The 17,264-nt window shown below is 35.9% G+C and overlaps 1 protein-coding gene across 1 annotated transcript in view; it reads left to right on the forward strand.

Moving 5' to 3' along the window:
- The window catches only part of ND-42 (NADH dehydrogenase (ubiquinone) subunit ND-42), a 137,539-nt gene extending 129,549 nt beyond the window's left edge, over positions 1-7,990 (forward strand). The window contains exon 8 of the mRNA XM_090394848.1: positions 7,710-7,990. Coding sequence (XP_090250974.1) covers positions 7,710-7,820 — 111 coding nt within the window. The 3' untranslated portion in view covers positions 7,821-7,990. The remainder of the gene's footprint in view (positions 1-7,709) is intronic.
- The last annotated feature ends 9,274 nt before the right edge of the window (positions 7,991-17,264 follow it).

The following is a 17,264-nucleotide window of genomic DNA, read 5'->3' on the forward strand; positions in this document are numbered from 1 at the left end:
CATCTTGGGTTTGTCTTGCATAAACAATGAATCAGCATTCATTATTTCAGATTTTCAATAAAATTCACCAATATTTTTCCTTTCTTTTATTAATATGCAAATTTTTTTGAAGTGATTGAGGATTGCATTGGCTGAACTTGTCATGTGCTGCATAATGCAAGCTTTTTCTTTTATGTTAGTACTAACAGTCAATTCATTCATTTTGTAAACACACACAATGTCTATGAACTTATCTTTTTTCATGTATTTTACTTAAATTTTTGAAACTTTTAAGTGTCTATATTTGGCTATAAAATATGGATGAATCCATAATATCCTCCATTTTAGTATCTTACCTATGCCAAACTGAAGCCTCTCAGCTCTATGTTTTAGCCATCTATTATGTTCACAAAGTGGCTCTTGATAGATGGCATTGCTCTATGTAAGTCAAAGTATCCCAACCACATATCTATGAATCTGCATAATTCAAATTTGTATAAGTCGAGGACTTACTGTGTGTGTGTGTGTGTGTGTGTGTGTGTGAGAGAGAGAGAGAGAGAGAGAGGGTGAATATATTTACTATATATAAAATTATATAGTAATTACTATGAAATTACTATATAGTGAAATATATATTTCACTATATATTTACTATATTGAAACCATTACACTTACAAATTTAGGCAAAAAAAAAAAATTCTCTGCTGTACTTATTTCAAACATGGCTACGTTTTGACTAAGTCAGTTGTTGTGATGATCTACTTTAATTTCCTTACTTGTTTTAAATAGGAACACTTGCCCTTTTCTGTTTCTTGGTGAGGTTCCTGTTGGGTGGATGGTTGGGTATGTGTGTGTTAGTTACTCAAGCTTAAGCAAACAAAGTTTGCATATGAAGTATCTTTACGGCTAGGCTACTTGTATATACAGGCTGTTGGCTTCACATCATTTTCTTAAATATCCCATAATGTAAAAACATTATCAGAAGGGTACCATTATCAAACTCATGATTATACTTAGGTAAAGAATTAAAAACAATATAATTTCTTGTCATATATAATATACTTTGTAACCAATGAGTAAAACTTTCTGCAACTATCCTATCTCTTATCTGGAATATTTAATGACATGGTGATATACCATTTTATTATTTGTATATAGAAAATGTATGAGTTTTAGCATTGACATAAACTTGGTATCTTCTTGGATCTGGTTCCCACTTGTGATGTGATGTCGATAAAGGTTAAAACCACTCTGGTAGTGATTCTTCCCACAATACAAAAGCATTATGGGAAGTCACCAGCCTCTGTATAAAAATATAAACTAGTCATGAAGGTAATTCACACAAAAGCTTTGTTTGCCTACACTTGAGTAAGGATTAAAACAAGAATATAATTTATTATCAAGTATAATTATACTTCGTAACTCTGCAGTAAAAATCTCTACAGCTTTCTCTGATCCGGTGTATTTAGTTATATGGTGATATACCATTTTATTACTTGTATATAGAAAATACACTGGTTTCATAAAGTAAGGAACAAACAGAAAAATCTTGATAACTCAGAAGAAAAACGGGGGAAACATATTAGAGTCAAGTACATTATGTAAAAAAGTGATACTGAGTCTGGGTATCATATACAAATGAGTGGCACTGTCAGCATTATATGCAAATGAGCAACAGCATTACATTGGACATTTTGGAGTGGTTTTTACATTTCATGTCTGGAGTGAGAACAAGATATTTCGTGATAGCAAAATTCTTGCATAAGGCTGCAGGACATCATTTAACCAATAAATTCAGGAATTCATTGATTAAATTGAATTAAGACTAGAGGCTAGCCAAAGTAAGGCAGAGGTATCCAAATTATTGCATGTGAGTCGGGCCATGGTTAACAGGCTGTGGAACCAATTCCAAGTCATGTCGTCAAAACAGGAGTGTTACATGAATTAGCTACAATCTGACCTTACATCTGCAACAGGAACATTGGTATCTACCTCCTCTGTGCACAGAGGACCTCACAAGATGTTAACATTGTTAACATCCCTATAACAAGGAGAATGAGTTTGTGGAATTTCTCAAAGATAAATATCTTAAGCAGCATGTGATTGAAGTAACTGGAGGCTTTAATGTTTTGGACTTGGTGATAACTTCACAAGATTATTATTAATAGTAGTAGTAGTACGGGCAACTCCAAGGGGTTCTTAGACTCATCGAGGGAGGCCCTAACATCATGTCAAGAACAACTATTCAACATTCACACAGTATCTATGATACTTCGCCTTGAACTCGTTTACAGTCATGGCACCCACAACAGACTCTGGCAGCTTATTCCACTCATTCACCACTCCAAGTAAAAAACCTAGCTCTAACACCCTTGCTAACCACACTCTTGCCCAGCTTCTATGTATGGCCTCTAGTACTCCCCCCACCAGTCTTATTCTCAAAAATATCTTCTGAATTAATCTTATAGAAACCCTTCAGTAATTTGAATGTTTCAATCATATCACCCCTTTTCTGCCTATCAACCAATTTCTGCAACCCACAAATCTTCAACCTATTCTCATAAGGTTAATTCCATAGACCTGCTATCATCTTGGTCACTCATCTCTCGATCCTCTACACCTCCTCCCTATCAAGAAGAAACCCTGGCAACAAAATTTGGACACAGTAGTCTAGGTGGGGGGGGGGTCTTATCAGGGCTCGATACAGAGGAATAATAACCTGTTTGTCTCTGCTCGTCAAAGTATTTTTCAGCAACCAAGTGATTTGATGAGCTGATTTAGCCACTTTTGCGATGTTCCCCCCCCCCCAAACTTCAACTCCCTATCCACCAACACTCCCAAATCCCTGGCCTCGTTGTTAGATGTAGTTGTTAATGAGGTGTTGATACTGTTGCCAGTTGGTGAGAGTGGTCATGAGGTACTTGTTTGGAAAGTGATGAAACAAGAAAAGCTTACTGCCAAAAATGGATACATGTGGAAGTATAAAGCAGGTGATTATAGGAAGCTCTGTAGTCAGTTAGCATCAGTACATTGGGTAGATGAGTTGAGCGAAAAATATGTTGACAATGCATGGAAACCCACAAGGCAGTATCTGACAAAAGCATTATATAACTTCATACCAAGGGTTAAATAGAGTAGGAGCGAAGCGGAGTGGATGAACAGTGAAATCAAGCAAGCTGTGCTGGAAAAGAAAATGTTATGGAGGAGGTACAAGACAGCTGGTGGTGATCGGTTCCATGAAGAGTATGTGCAGGATAGAAAGGTGACGATCATGGTAATGAAGGAAAAGGTGCAGTATGAGAGGGAGGTTGGCTGGTCAGGCCAAGGTTAACTCAAAGGAATTTTTCTGCTATATGGCAAGCAAGAGGAAGAATAATTATGGAAGATTGACACTGATGGATAGTTCATGGCAGCAGATTAACAGCTGCATAGGATATAGTGGAATTATTGAATAAGCACTTTATCAGCATATATCATACGGGTGTAAATGATGCCATGAATATATAGAAGAGAGGCAGGTATTAGAAGAATTGGAAGTGAAAGAATCAGAGGTGTATCAGATGTTGGTTAGGTTAGGTGTTAATAAGGTTGTGGGAATGGATGATATATCATCACATATTCTTAAGACATGTGCACCACAGTTGGCTATGCTGTTGACCTGGTTATTTAATGAAAGTTTTGCAGTGGGTTTCTGAGGAGTCAAAAGAAGACAAAATATTACCACTCCACAAGCATGGTTCTAAGACAGGAGTCTCCAACTATAGGCTAGTCTGTATAACTGCAGTTGTGGTCAAGGTGTTGAAGAGATTAGTAAGGAATAGAGTACAGGATTGGATTGATGGACAATCCAAAATCCATGATAAATTGGTTACAAGTGGCAGAGGATTGGAATAGATAGTATGTTGGTTAGATAGATCAGAGATTGGCTCTCTGAATGATACCAGCAGGGTGTGTATGATGGAGCAGTGTCTCAAAAAAGGAGAGTAACCAGTGGCATGCACCAGGGTTTTGTTCTTGGGCCCCTACTATTTAACTTGTTTGTAAACAATATATCATGTGGACTGACTGAGGATCTTCAGTTGTTTGTTGATGATGCGAAGTTGGGAAGTATTATAAGTAGCACTGCTGATGTTAATTTCCTTCAGGAAGATTTGAATACTCTGACATGAATTACTTGGATTTGAATACATGAATTACTTGGACAAAGGACTGGGGTTGTAGTTTCAATATCAATAAGTACAATGTGTTGTATTTTGGAGTGCAGAAATATAAGGCTGTATACTATATCGATAGTCTGTAGTGCAGGAAATGGATGAGATTAGAGATTTGGGAAGTGATGATTGACAGTAGACTGAAGTTTAGAGGGCATATTGTTAGTGTTGCAAAGGCTGCACATCATAGTGCTGCTAGGTGTTGCACCGACCTGCATGATTCCCAGTGGAACCATGGATGCTGCAACTTATATCCTTGATACCTATGTTCATTCATTCATATGCAGGTGCAATAGGAGAGACATCCTACAAGACGATAATGCTTGTTCTCATCAACCGAAGCTCATGGACCAACATCTTCAAGAAGATAGAGATACTGTCTGGTCTTGCCTCTGCTACAGGAACATTGGTATCTGCCTCCACAGTGCATAGAACACTTCAAAAAGATGGTTTGTATGCTAGGCAACTGGTTTGTCTACTATGTGCCCCATCCCATGCCAGAAAGCTTGAAATGGTCTCCACATTAACTGGACCCCAGACCAATGTAGGGTCAGTAATGTTTATAGATAAGTCCCAATTTGTTCTACAATGCAATACCAGTGTGCTCTGATCTAGAGAGAATCAGGGACTCGTTATCATTCCTTTACTTTCCATGAAAGGGACACATAGTGGAGATAGTGTGATGGATTGGAGGGGGGGGGGGCTTCAGTTAGGTGGATGCACCAACCTATATGATTCCTAGTGGAACCATCGATACTACAACTTGTAAAGAGGAGGTCCTGGACCAACCACTATGTTCATCCATATGCAGGTGCAATAGGGGAGGCATCCTACAAGATAATAATGCTTATTCTCATTGAGTGAAGCTTGCAGACTAATATCTTCAAGAAGAGGCTATCATGTGTATATACTAGCCAGCCAGGTCTCTTCACTTTAATTCTACTGAACATAGGGATGCTCTAGGTAGATGTGTTGCTGCTCTCAAACCCCATCCCCAAAACCTTCATGGACTTAGGAGAGCTCTGCAGAAGTGATTGTTGTTACCAGCTGAGCTCTTGGACATGATTTAAACAGTATGAAGGAACATTGAGAGAGTGCTATATTGTTGTGAGGGGTGACTATTATTAAGGGATGTTCCTTAATTTAAGTCAAGCAGTGTATATGATTTCTGCATTGATTTAACTTTGGTATCTTCCTGGGTAGTGGCCCTTCCTGTAATGTTTCTACATCATGAGATATGGAGGCATTTAATGTAAACTCTATACAATTAGACTAGATGTGAAGATACTTCCTGCACAAACTTTGTTTGTTCATGCTTCAGAAAAGGATTAAAACAAGAATAGTTTCATGTCAAGTATTACACACACACACACCTTATCCATGCAGGATAAGGGTGTGTGTGTGTGTGTGTGTATGAACCCATATATATATATTGTTTTCCCTATACATACCTGTAATAAAGTTTAAGTTATAAATTAGGCACAGTAAGAGATTAACAAAAAATAACTAATAATAGAACAGTTGTAACAATATACTGTAATAAAAGTTATGTGAATGCAATCTTAGCAACCTCAGCATATGATTATTTTTTCCTTATGTAGTTGACAACTTTCACCTTTTCACTTAAAGGAAACACTTTACAGCTCCTCTTTGGCATATCTGAATTGCCAGTATCACTACTATTGTGCTTTGCGCTATTATTAAGTAAAATAAGGGTTACTCGAACATGGGCACTGCAATACCACACAGTTTATCTGATAACCGAGAACTATTCAGAATTGCACACAATTTAAAACTTATGGAATGTTCAGTTCTGAACTTTTATCATTTAATATTTTTGGATGGATACTAAGTGACTAAATCTAATGGGCGGGTAGCATATATGTGCTACCTGCCCATATATATGGTAAATAGTGTGAATATGCTGGACAAAGGGTGATTCACGTCCCCAGGCAGGATGGCATGAGATTTCATCACATTACTCAGAACGGCATGCAATTTAAAACTTATAAATTGTTTATTTCTGGAATTTTCCATTTAATATTTTCGGACAGGGGTGACTGTGGATAACTGAAACCACAGAAAGTGACCCTGTGGATAAGGGGAGGACTACAATGTGTGTGTATGCGTATATAATATATGTAAATATGTAGATTTTGCTGTTTCATGAATATGTCTATATTCAGACAAGTTGATTCTTAGATGTATATTTAGATGTTTAGGATCTAATGCTATATCCAAGGATCCCCAAATTTTTCTCTCAATCATGTCATAGTAATGGTGTAATAGTTCCAATTTATCCCATAACACTTGATGTCTCATTGCCAAAGTGTCTTGTAGATCAGCTGAAGAGAGCACATGTGATGTGATAGCCAGTCATCTTATTACGGTCAGACAGAAAACTCAATTGAGCAACATATTGAAGGACATGTCTGAGATATTGAATACCATGGAAGGGCCTCAGCTGTATCATCACGTGTTCTCTTCAGCTGACCCACAAGACACTTTAGCAATGAGACATCAAGTATTATGGGATAAATCTGAACTTGTACACCATCCATTGCTGTGACATTAGATCCTAAAAATAATATTTTATATTATGTTTAGGATCAACTTGTCTGAATACATCATAGCCATCATTATCCAAATGCATGCACATAAACATGCTGGACAATGCAAGGACCAATTAGAAATATTTTTAAAAACATCAGTCTCTTCTGTGACTACATAGTGATTGTCATCTTTGTTAGTCTTTACTATTTATTAGTTTGTGTATCTACACCTAAAAAAATCCCATCTAATTCCAGTGTTCTGCTTTATAAACTCTTTTATATATTTTTTTTTTCCCTGAAATAAAATGTCTTTCTCTAAATTGTATATTTTAAGTTATTTTTTTTAAGTATTGCTTATTTTTTGTAATTTTTCTATTATTATAACTTCATCATTTTCATTATCTGATCATAATTATGATAAAGTATAGACAATTTGTTGTCTTAATACAATTACTGTTTCTCTGATATCTACTTGCATGCTTTATTTAACATTGGGTTTTATTTTATTTTTGATCATTTCTTATTTCTCTCAATAGCTCTTATTCTTCTGTGTTCTGCTTTATCTTGTAACCTTTTACTACTTGCACCATTGTACAAGTATGTTTTTAATTTTTTTTCTTTTTAATTAATTTTTAAGTCTTTCCTAACTTTTATTTGTAGGTGTATTTAATCATATTTGTTATACCTTTCTATTCCAACTTCTATTTTATCTGTGCATTTATTGATTCTTTTATCTTATATCCAATGCATACTATATCATTTAAATAATCTAGTCTGATATTTTGGCCATTGAGTATATATCAGTTTATCAAAGGCATACTTGATATTATGTACATGTAAACAGTTGTTTATGCATAGTTCATTGTGTTTTTAAAGTAATATTAGGTAGGTAAATTGAAATAATAATTAGTGCTCTGTTATTGTAAACAGCTGTATTAAAAATGTTTTTCATAATTAAAACTTTTAGATTCCTGGTCAGGCTCATTTAAAAGGTTATAATGAAGATGAAGAAGAGCAATTCCTTTTCAAAACAAGTGTTCCTTATAGACAGAGGTTAAATCCATTTTATGGTCCTTAGTTGTTTTCTGCAAGAGTGAAACACAGAAGAAGGGTATGCATTAGTTGTATAGTGTTAAAGATTTACAAGTATTAATTATATGACTGAATTAACTTATTTGTTTTTAATTTTCACTTTGGGCTAATAAAAAAGTTAGAATAAAAAATAAAAATTCTGATTTTTTCCCCCAACCAGTGTGATTATTTGAAAGTGCAATATATAATCAAAACATGAACACACTAAGAAATGTTGTCTTTAATATAAGATACCATAATAATAACACTTTCTTTATGAATGGAATAGTTGGAAACATCACTTGCATATGAAGTTACCTAGTTCATCTTACACACTATTACAAATTCACAATAGCCAAAAAGTACAGTTCATTATTAGCAAGTTTTGCTATGGTGAATTTAAAAAAAAATAAATAAAAATTAGCTAACGCCTTTTTATTTCCGTATAGGGAGTAGGCGAGGTCATTTAGTCCTATCTAACTTTGCAGACTGAGTAGGAAGTTCAGTCTCCACTGGCAGCCAATCAGAGATAGCTGGCCCAAGGCTATCACTAATTAAGTGGCGTGCAGCGAAGAGAGATGACTCAACAAGTGCCGCCATCTCGTGGTTCCTAACCCTAACACAATATATTTAATGTCCGAAATAATGTGGATTCTACGGTCAATTTTCTTGAGTTTATGGTACGAAAAACCCGAGTTTCTGGGAGAAAAAACTCACTTGCCTGTGCCAGAGATCGACTAACTCGGGAACCAGTCGAAAAAAGACTTAGAAAAATTTCCTTTAGTCGACGACTAGATTCAAAACAGTCTTCCTTCGTGCGGTCAAGCACCGTGGTGTGCAAGCGCCACATCCACTGAGCTACACAGGTTCATGGTGAATTTAGTGAACTTTTTTTTCCTTCAAAGGGTGGCAGGTATTTTCCCTTTAGACTGGTTCTTCAGAATAAATATCTCCAGAAATTTTGATATTTAGTGGGATGAATGAATAGGTTTTTTTTTTTTTTTTTTTTTTCAATAAGTATTTGGAATAAACAGAAATGTGATCAGCAAGCTTGAATTTCTGGGGCTACCCCATACTTCAAATCATCATACTAGTTTTAAAAAATGGAAGAAATTAAAATTAGAAAAAAAAACTTTACATACCTTTTTCGGATGTGATTTCTCTGTATTACTGTTATCATGCATTCCACTTCAGGAAGTCCAAGGACTTATCAAGGGAGAGCGATTTTAATCACTTATAAATACTTATCATACCCCCCCCCCTCATCGAACACATCACCAAAGATGCAGCTACAGCATCTAAGAGCAGCCTATTCCAAACACTAGCCACTCGTCTTGAAAAGAATTTGGACCTCATATGCTCTAAAGCTAGACACTTATCCCATTTCTGCTTGTAGTAGCTGTAAGTTGTAATATCCTACTTTAGAACTTATTTTTCTAAAAAAATAAAGTTTCATGTTTCTCCTAATGTGAGATAACACAATATTAGCAGAGCTTAGTAGGTAATGGAGTTACTCCATATCTCTGACCAGAAGCTAAGTTAAAAGACTAATATAATTGACAGTTAATACTTGAAGATTCATTTTAAAAGACATTGTATATTTTCAGAAGGTAAGGATGACAAAATATTTGAGGCCAAATATTTTGTCATCCTCACTTGATTGAGCCAAGCACCTGCAATAAGAAAATGTTGTTTATAATGATGCACTAGTAAACAAGAAAAAATGATGAATCAAATGGACTAATATGATAATCTTAACCACATCTCAGTTCATAGTCAGTTTTGTGCTGTGTATCATATGACGATGATTATATTTATTTTATAATTTTGCTATTTTTTGCTCCTTTTTGGTCTTTAAACTTGGTTTTTGAAAAATTTTTAATTTTCAAAATTATCCTTTTCAGAATTTATAATTCATTTGATTCATCATTTCCCCCCTCCTCATGGGGCACTAGTTCATGGTTTAGGGAACTTCCCATTGATGGTACTGGTCCTTTTTGTTCTTCCTCTTTTTTTTATTTTTCCTTTTCTTTGCATATTCTGCACTCTACTTCTCCTTGGTCTTTTTTTAGTATCCTAGAATACCATCACTGAAATCCAATGACCTGCTACTATGTTTGCTATGCAGTGCAACACAGCAAAGAGGAATCTTAGTAGTCTTGCAGTGCATTGGTCTCTGTTCCTGGATGGTCTGACCAGAATCAGTTGGCTAGTGGGCTTGCCTGCATGGATTAACAGTGTTGCAGTAAGCATCCTATCCCATGTTCTGGGAACAGGGCTCAAGGCTCACTTTGTTGCTGATATAGCATCCGGGGTAGCCCTCGCATTCTACTCCCAAGCACAGTCATTGCTTGCCAGTCAGTGGACATCCATATGTGGCTTCATGGTGAGTGGGGGAGCTCTAGTGCTGAACAAAAGATCTCTTGAGCATGAATTCTTCATCCTCCAATATTTCAGGAACCTCATCATCTATGTAACAGGTGAAAAGCCAATAGGGAAAAATGTCACCCTTCTTTATTCAAGAGGGTTTAGAAGAAATAGCAGATTCTTCCAAAACAATTAAGAAACTGCATTCTGGTGATATCCTTGTGGAAACATCATGTCAGCAACATTATGAAAAACTAGTCCACAGTAACACCTCATAAAACACTGAATTCTTGTAGAGGAGTAATATCAGAATGGGGTCTCCTTGATATTCCCAATGAGGAGATATGTTCAGAACTTGAGATACATTCTAATACATAAGGATGGTCATCTGGTTCTGACCTGGAATATCATCCTCACTTTTAATACACTTAAACCTCCAACATCTGTAAGAGCAGCATATCTCAACTGCCCTGTTAGGCTATACATTCCCAATTCCCTGAGATTTTTAAATCTCAGAAATATGGGCATGCCCAAACTGCTTGTTGTGGCTTTACCATCTGTGAGGCCAGCCTGGTTGGCTGAGTGGTAGCATATCTGTTCTCCAACCAAGAGGCTGCAGGTTCAAATCCTGCCAGGGGAGGGGGGGGGGGGGGCATGGATGTTAGTGATTCGTACAACTAACCTTTTACTATATGTACTGCTGTATCCTGGCACAGTATGACTCTTGATGTGTTTCTGCCATAAAAATCAAAAATAACTAACTAATCATCTGTTCCTGATGTGGCAATTGTATAGGAAAACCATCCAGCCTACTTCCATGCATGTCAGAGGTGGAAGGATGAAAAAGGAATAAAAAAGAACAAAATATGTCATATCAAGATGCAAAAAAGGAAGTTAGCCACCACCACACCTGTCATGAAATTCTCTTATGCTGAGAAGGTGGTATTCAAGAAAATATCAACAGCATCTCAAGCTCATATGCCTGTTCTACCATCCAGTAATTTATTATTTATTATTATTATTATTAGACACCTCCAGGGAGTCCAAAGACTCATCGAGGGAGGACACCTGCTCTACCGCGCTCTCTCCAACTGACTGCAACTACACCAATGCCATCTACCACCAACCACTACCACTGGTATTTCCACAATCACAAACATCCATGCCCACAGCAGAATTCGAACCCGCAGCCTTTTGGCTGGAGAGTGGATATGCTAACCACTCGGCCAGCCAGGCTGGATAATTTCACCATATCTGAACTTTATGAACCTGACTGTTTCTCTATGGAGCACATCAGTTGAATGACGTATGTTCTTACTCCTTAAACAATGCCAAAAACAGTTTCATTCAATGAGAACCCACTTGTAAAAAAAATAATGGCAAGGATATCGGTGCAAAGAAACCACTAGACAACCCAACAGAAAAAATGGATACTTTGCTCTTTGCCATAATTAAATTAAATTTAGCAGATGATCCTGACGCATCAGGTGATGTATTGAATATTTTTACGGAGAAAGAGATGGACACTAGTCGTCCATCTTTCTCAAAATCAATTCATAAATATAAACCTCATAAAGGTAAGCCCTCAACCTGTTGAATATCAGACGAGTATCTCTATGGATTCTTAGTAATGGGTTCAGACTTTCATGAGAAAAAAAAAAGTGTATATACACTTCTGCCAAAAATGCACTCTTCACCCAGATCCTGAATTAAGAATGGAACAAACTGTTATGCCAGTAGCAAAAGAAGCCAAATTCTTGGGCCTCATCTTTGACAGAAAACTTACATATCTTGCACACATTCGTCAACTAAGAGAAAAGTGCAAGAGAGCATTGAATGGCCTTTGCACTCCATCCTCTACTGATGGGATGCAGATTGATCTTTGTTGCTTTGTCTTTATTGTGCACTTTTACATTTAAAGGTGGATTATGGGTCTCAAGTCTATGGTTCTGTAAGACAGAGTAGCGTGTGATTGTTGTATCCCATTCATATCCTTGAAGTTTGGAGTAATTACTTCGAAAAATTGCTAAATGAAACTAGCAGTGATGACAGCACAGTGATAGAAAACACTGACCAGGCATGCAATCAGGAATACATATCCATACTTGAAGTAGAAAAAGCCTGAGATGTGGAAAGACAACAGGAGTAGATGATATTCGACCAGAAATGCTCAAGTATGGAGGTATAAAAGTCTTACAGTGGCTGCACTGCATAGTTCAGAAGGCCGGGACAGCGGGGAGGGGGGGATTCCAGATGATTGGAGTAGAGCTCTCATAGTACCCATATATAAAAAGGGAAATAAAACTGAATTACAGGGGTATTTCTCTACCGAGTGTTCCTGGTAAGATTTATGCCAGTATGCTTGAGAAATGGTTGAGAAGAATTGTGGAAGAGAAGCTTGGTGAAGAACAAGCTGAATTCAGGCCAAATAGAAGCTGTCAGGATCAGATTTTCACTTTATGACAAATAGATTTGAAGTCATGGGAATATTCCAAAGATCTGTATTTAAGTTTTGTAGATCTGGAAAAAAGCATATGACAAGGTGCCAACAGAGAAGCTATTCAAACCCTGCAGTTGTATGGTGTTGGTGGGCATCAAGCAATACTTAGTCTTTATTTGAGTTGTAAGTCAGCAGTTAGAATTGAAGGATGTATAGAAAGATGGTTTAATGTTAAATCTGGTGTCAGAGAAGGATATACATTATTTCCTCTGTTATTATATGTTATTATATATTATCTATATGGATCACATTATGAAGGAATGTGGTATTAAACCTAATATATCAAAATTGGAGATGTTAATGTCAGTTCTTTGCTTTATGCAGATGATGTCATACTTCTAAATAAATCCACTACAAGTCTGCAAGATTCCCTCACTAAATTGATTAACTGTTGTAATGGATATGGTATGAAGGTTAGCAATAACAAGACAAACACAATGAAAATAGGCAGAAGCATTGAAAATATCAACTGCATTTTGAATGGAGAACGTATAGAACAAGAAAAACATTTCAGCTACTTAGGCATGATTTTTAGTGAAGATGGTAAATTAAATATGGAAGTAGACAACAGAATCAACAAAGTGGTATGGTAGGAAGTCAACTGAATAAATTCATATGGAATAAGAGAGAAATTAGTCAAAACACTAAATTAGCTGTATACAAGACAGTGTTCAAACCAATTTTAACTAATCTGAGAGCTGTGGCAAAAGTAAAACACTTGACCAAAGACTAGAGACTGCAGATATGAGAGTCCTGAGAAAGATTAGGGGTGTGAACAGATGGCATCAATGGCAATATTGTATTAAAAACAAAGATATTAAGTAAGAACTTGATGTTGTTAGCATCCAGGAATGTGTTAACAGAGCTAATCTCAGGTGGTATGGTCACTTAAACAGAATGGGAGAGGAAAGATTAGCAAAACAGATGTTCTCTTCCAGGTTGGCAGAAAAAAGAAGAAGACTAAGATATAGGTGGATTGATAGAAGATAGAAATATAAGATCTGACAATGTTGGAATCTTGACAAGGAAGTCAGTTTGTGCCCTGAGAGAATACAGAGAAAAATGTAAGAAACACAGTACAAACTGGTTACAAAACAAGTCATGGGAAGACTTTGCTAAGAACATAGAAAATATATATTAGAAAGGTGGCAAAATATTCTGCAGGCTGTTGAAAAAGCTTAAAAATGGATGAAAGAGTAAGATGTGAAAGGATTGAGATGAAAAAAAAAGTGATATGAAAACTGAAGATAAATATATTCCATATGTCTGAAGTAATCATTTTGAAAGATTGCTAAATGAAATAAGCAATGACAGCACAGTAGTGGCAAATACTCGAGGAATGCAAACAGAAGTATCTATCAATACATTTCAGGTAGAAAAAACCTAACAAAAAGCTAAAGTGTGGAATGGCAGCTGGAATTTCTGGTATTTGACCAAAAATACTCAAATATGGTATAATAATTTACAATGTGTTCATTAACCTGCCACCTGGCCAAGGTGGATGAAATAGTAAGACCAAACTTCCCTTCTTATCCATGTTATTCAATAGGTGTTACAGAATCATATTCAGATTTAGCTGGACGTCTATAGATGTCATGGCCAGTTGGGGTATTAAGTTTCTGTGAGGTGGAACAAATTACACGTCCTCTTATAATCAACAGACTTGAATGTTCATATTTATAATGAGCATAATAATAAATACTTATGAGAAAGAAAGCAGTTTGTTTGCAAAGTATGAATTACTTACTAATGACAAACAGCACCTGCAGCCTGATATAGCGTAATGACTATAGGAAAGGAGCACATCCACCTAAGTAATAATTGTTAATTAGATGATTCATCTAATCATGGCATGAATTACATATGCATTGGAGTGCTAAGTGAGCAAATCATCCTGTACAGTTTGATGCATATTTATTTCTATTTCATTTTTATATGTTGTTTAATGATATAATCACGTAATCACAAGAAAGATATTTATTTAACCAAATATTTCGGTCTGGAAATAGCAGACCATCGTCGGTGGTATTACAAGAACAGTTTAAAAAATATACAAGCTAGAATACTAACAATAGATCGTTGAAATTAGAACATGCCGCGTGATGTTATATCACTAAGTATGAAACGAAATATTTTGAAGTAGAAACATGATTGAATTTGCTATTAAAAAAAAAAAAAAAAAAAATTAATGAGTAATCTTGATTAGGCTTTCCCAGATTTTTGATATAGATATGCAGTCATTACGATTCAGGTTGGGATGATGGAGCAAGGCCTCCACGCTTTCCTTGAACAAACGTTCGAACCTATAACAGGATCTATGTAAGAGGCGCGTTTTGGACCAAAGGATGCTGTGGTCAGTTTCAATCCCGTGTTGAGCCAAACCAGACTTTTCAGGTTTATTGTGAAGAATGGATGATTGATGTTCTTGGATTCTTGGATTTCCTTGAAAAAAAAAAAAAAAAATTTTTTTTTTTTCAAGGAAAGCGTGGAGGCCTTGCTCCATCATCCCAACCTGAATCGTAATGACTGCATATCTATATCAAAAATCTGGGAAAGCCTAATCAAGATTACTCATTAATTTTTTTTTTTTTTTTTTTTTTTTTTTTTTTTTTTTTTTTTAATAGCAAATTCAATCATGTTTCTACTTCAAAATATTTCGTTTCATACTTAGTGATATAACATCACGCGGCATGTTCTAATTTCAACGATCTATTGTTAGTATTCTAGCTTGTATATTTTTTAAACTGTTCTTGTAATACCACCGACGATGGTCTGCTATTTCCAGACCGAAATATTTGGTTAAATAAATATCTTTCTTGTGATTACGTGATTATATCATTCAGTCTTATGTCGCAAGTATCCTTAAAACAACAAATATATGTTGTTTATTTATTCAGTAATGATTATGATCATTGTATAGGCTGACCATATGTACCATTTTGGACAGTGCTGTTTTTTTTTTTTTTTTTTTTTTTTTTTTTCTCAGCCATCCTGTCATTTTAATAAAAATGTCAAATATATATTGACATTTTTATTAAATTTACTTTAATATTGGTCAATCATAAATTATTATTTCAATATCATGGATACCAGTAATTTGTGTAACCATGGAATCGCATTGTTCAATACTAAGTATTGCTATCTGCAGTGATTTATTCAGAGAAAATAAAAAATACATGTTGGCTAAACTTGTGCATCTCAGACACAGAATCTGTTCTGCTGTAGTGTTAGTTTTTGTTGTTGCCTGTATGCTAACCGTGGCTTTGTTATTCAATGCTGGTGGTTTAAATTTCATATTTTTTAAGGCTTTAAGTCTATCCTTGCAATGTCAAAGAGGCAAAACTACAGTTTTAATGATCTCCAGAAAGAATTCAGATTTATTAAACTGAACAAGCTGTGATGGAACAGAAGTGGTATGCCAACATTGTAATGTCCATTTTTCTGTTGCTCATAAAGGTAGAAGTGACATCAACCAACATCTACATAGCCAGAAACATAAGGATGCTGAAAATACAAATACTTCAATATATATATATATACACACACACACACACACACACACACACACACACACAGTCAGAGCTGAAGAACTGAAAAACTTTTGCGACTTTGCAGGAAAGATGTTGAAAATTTATTTATCACTAGGTTAGACTATAATAGATTTAGTTTAATCCTTTATCCCAGTGAGAGCAAACAAAGTTTGCGCCTGAAAATATCTTCAGGACTAAATATAGTGTTGTACTATCTTATCCAGTAAGTAGTGCAACACCAAGGCAACTCGTGGCAAAGGTGGAGCAAGCTACCAGGCACTTCTAACCCAGTATCTCCCATAATGCAAAACACATTTCCTATGTGGATATGTATACTGTTATGCATTAAAGGGATTGGCCATCTACCCAGACTAGTTTCGACCTTTATTGAGGTCTCTTCAGTGGGTCTTCAGTATAGTCTAACCTAGTGATAAATAAATTTTCAACATCTTTCTCTAAATCCAGAGTAATTTTTAAAAAAGGTGATAAACCTTTTGGCAACTCCCATAGACACAGATGACTTGCTACTGCTTCTGCCTGGTATCTCCAGCTCTGGGCCTGGCTCCCACTGAAGAGACCTCAATAAAGGTCGAAACTAGTCTGGGTAGATGGCCAATCCCTTTAATGCATAACAGTATACATATCCACATAGGAAATGTGTTTTGCATTATGGGAGATACTGGGTTAGAAGTGCCTGGTAGCTTGCTCCACCTTTGCCACGAGTTGCCTTGGTGTTGCACTACTTACTGGATAAGATAGTACAACACTATATTTAGTCCTGAAGATATTTTCAGGCGCAAACTTTGTTTGCTCTCACTGGGATAAAGGATTAAACTAAATCTATTATAGTCTAACCTAGTGATAAATAAATTTTCAACATCTTTCTCTAAATCCAGAGTAATTTTTAAAAAAGGTGATAAACCTTTTGGCAACTCCCATAGGCACAGATGACTTGCTACTGCTTCTGCCTGGTATCTCCAGCTCTGGGCCTGGCTCCCACTGAAGAGACCTCAATAAAGGTCGAAACTAGTCTGGGTAGATGGCCAATCCCTTT

Source organism: Typopeltis vanoorti, chromosome 6 (assembly GCF_054136105.1).
Source record: "Typopeltis vanoorti isolate ZY-2024b chromosome 6, IOZ_Tvanoo_1.0, whole genome shotgun sequence".
NCBI lineage: Eukaryota > Metazoa > Arthropoda > Arachnida > Uropygi > Thelyphonidae > Typopeltis > Typopeltis vanoorti.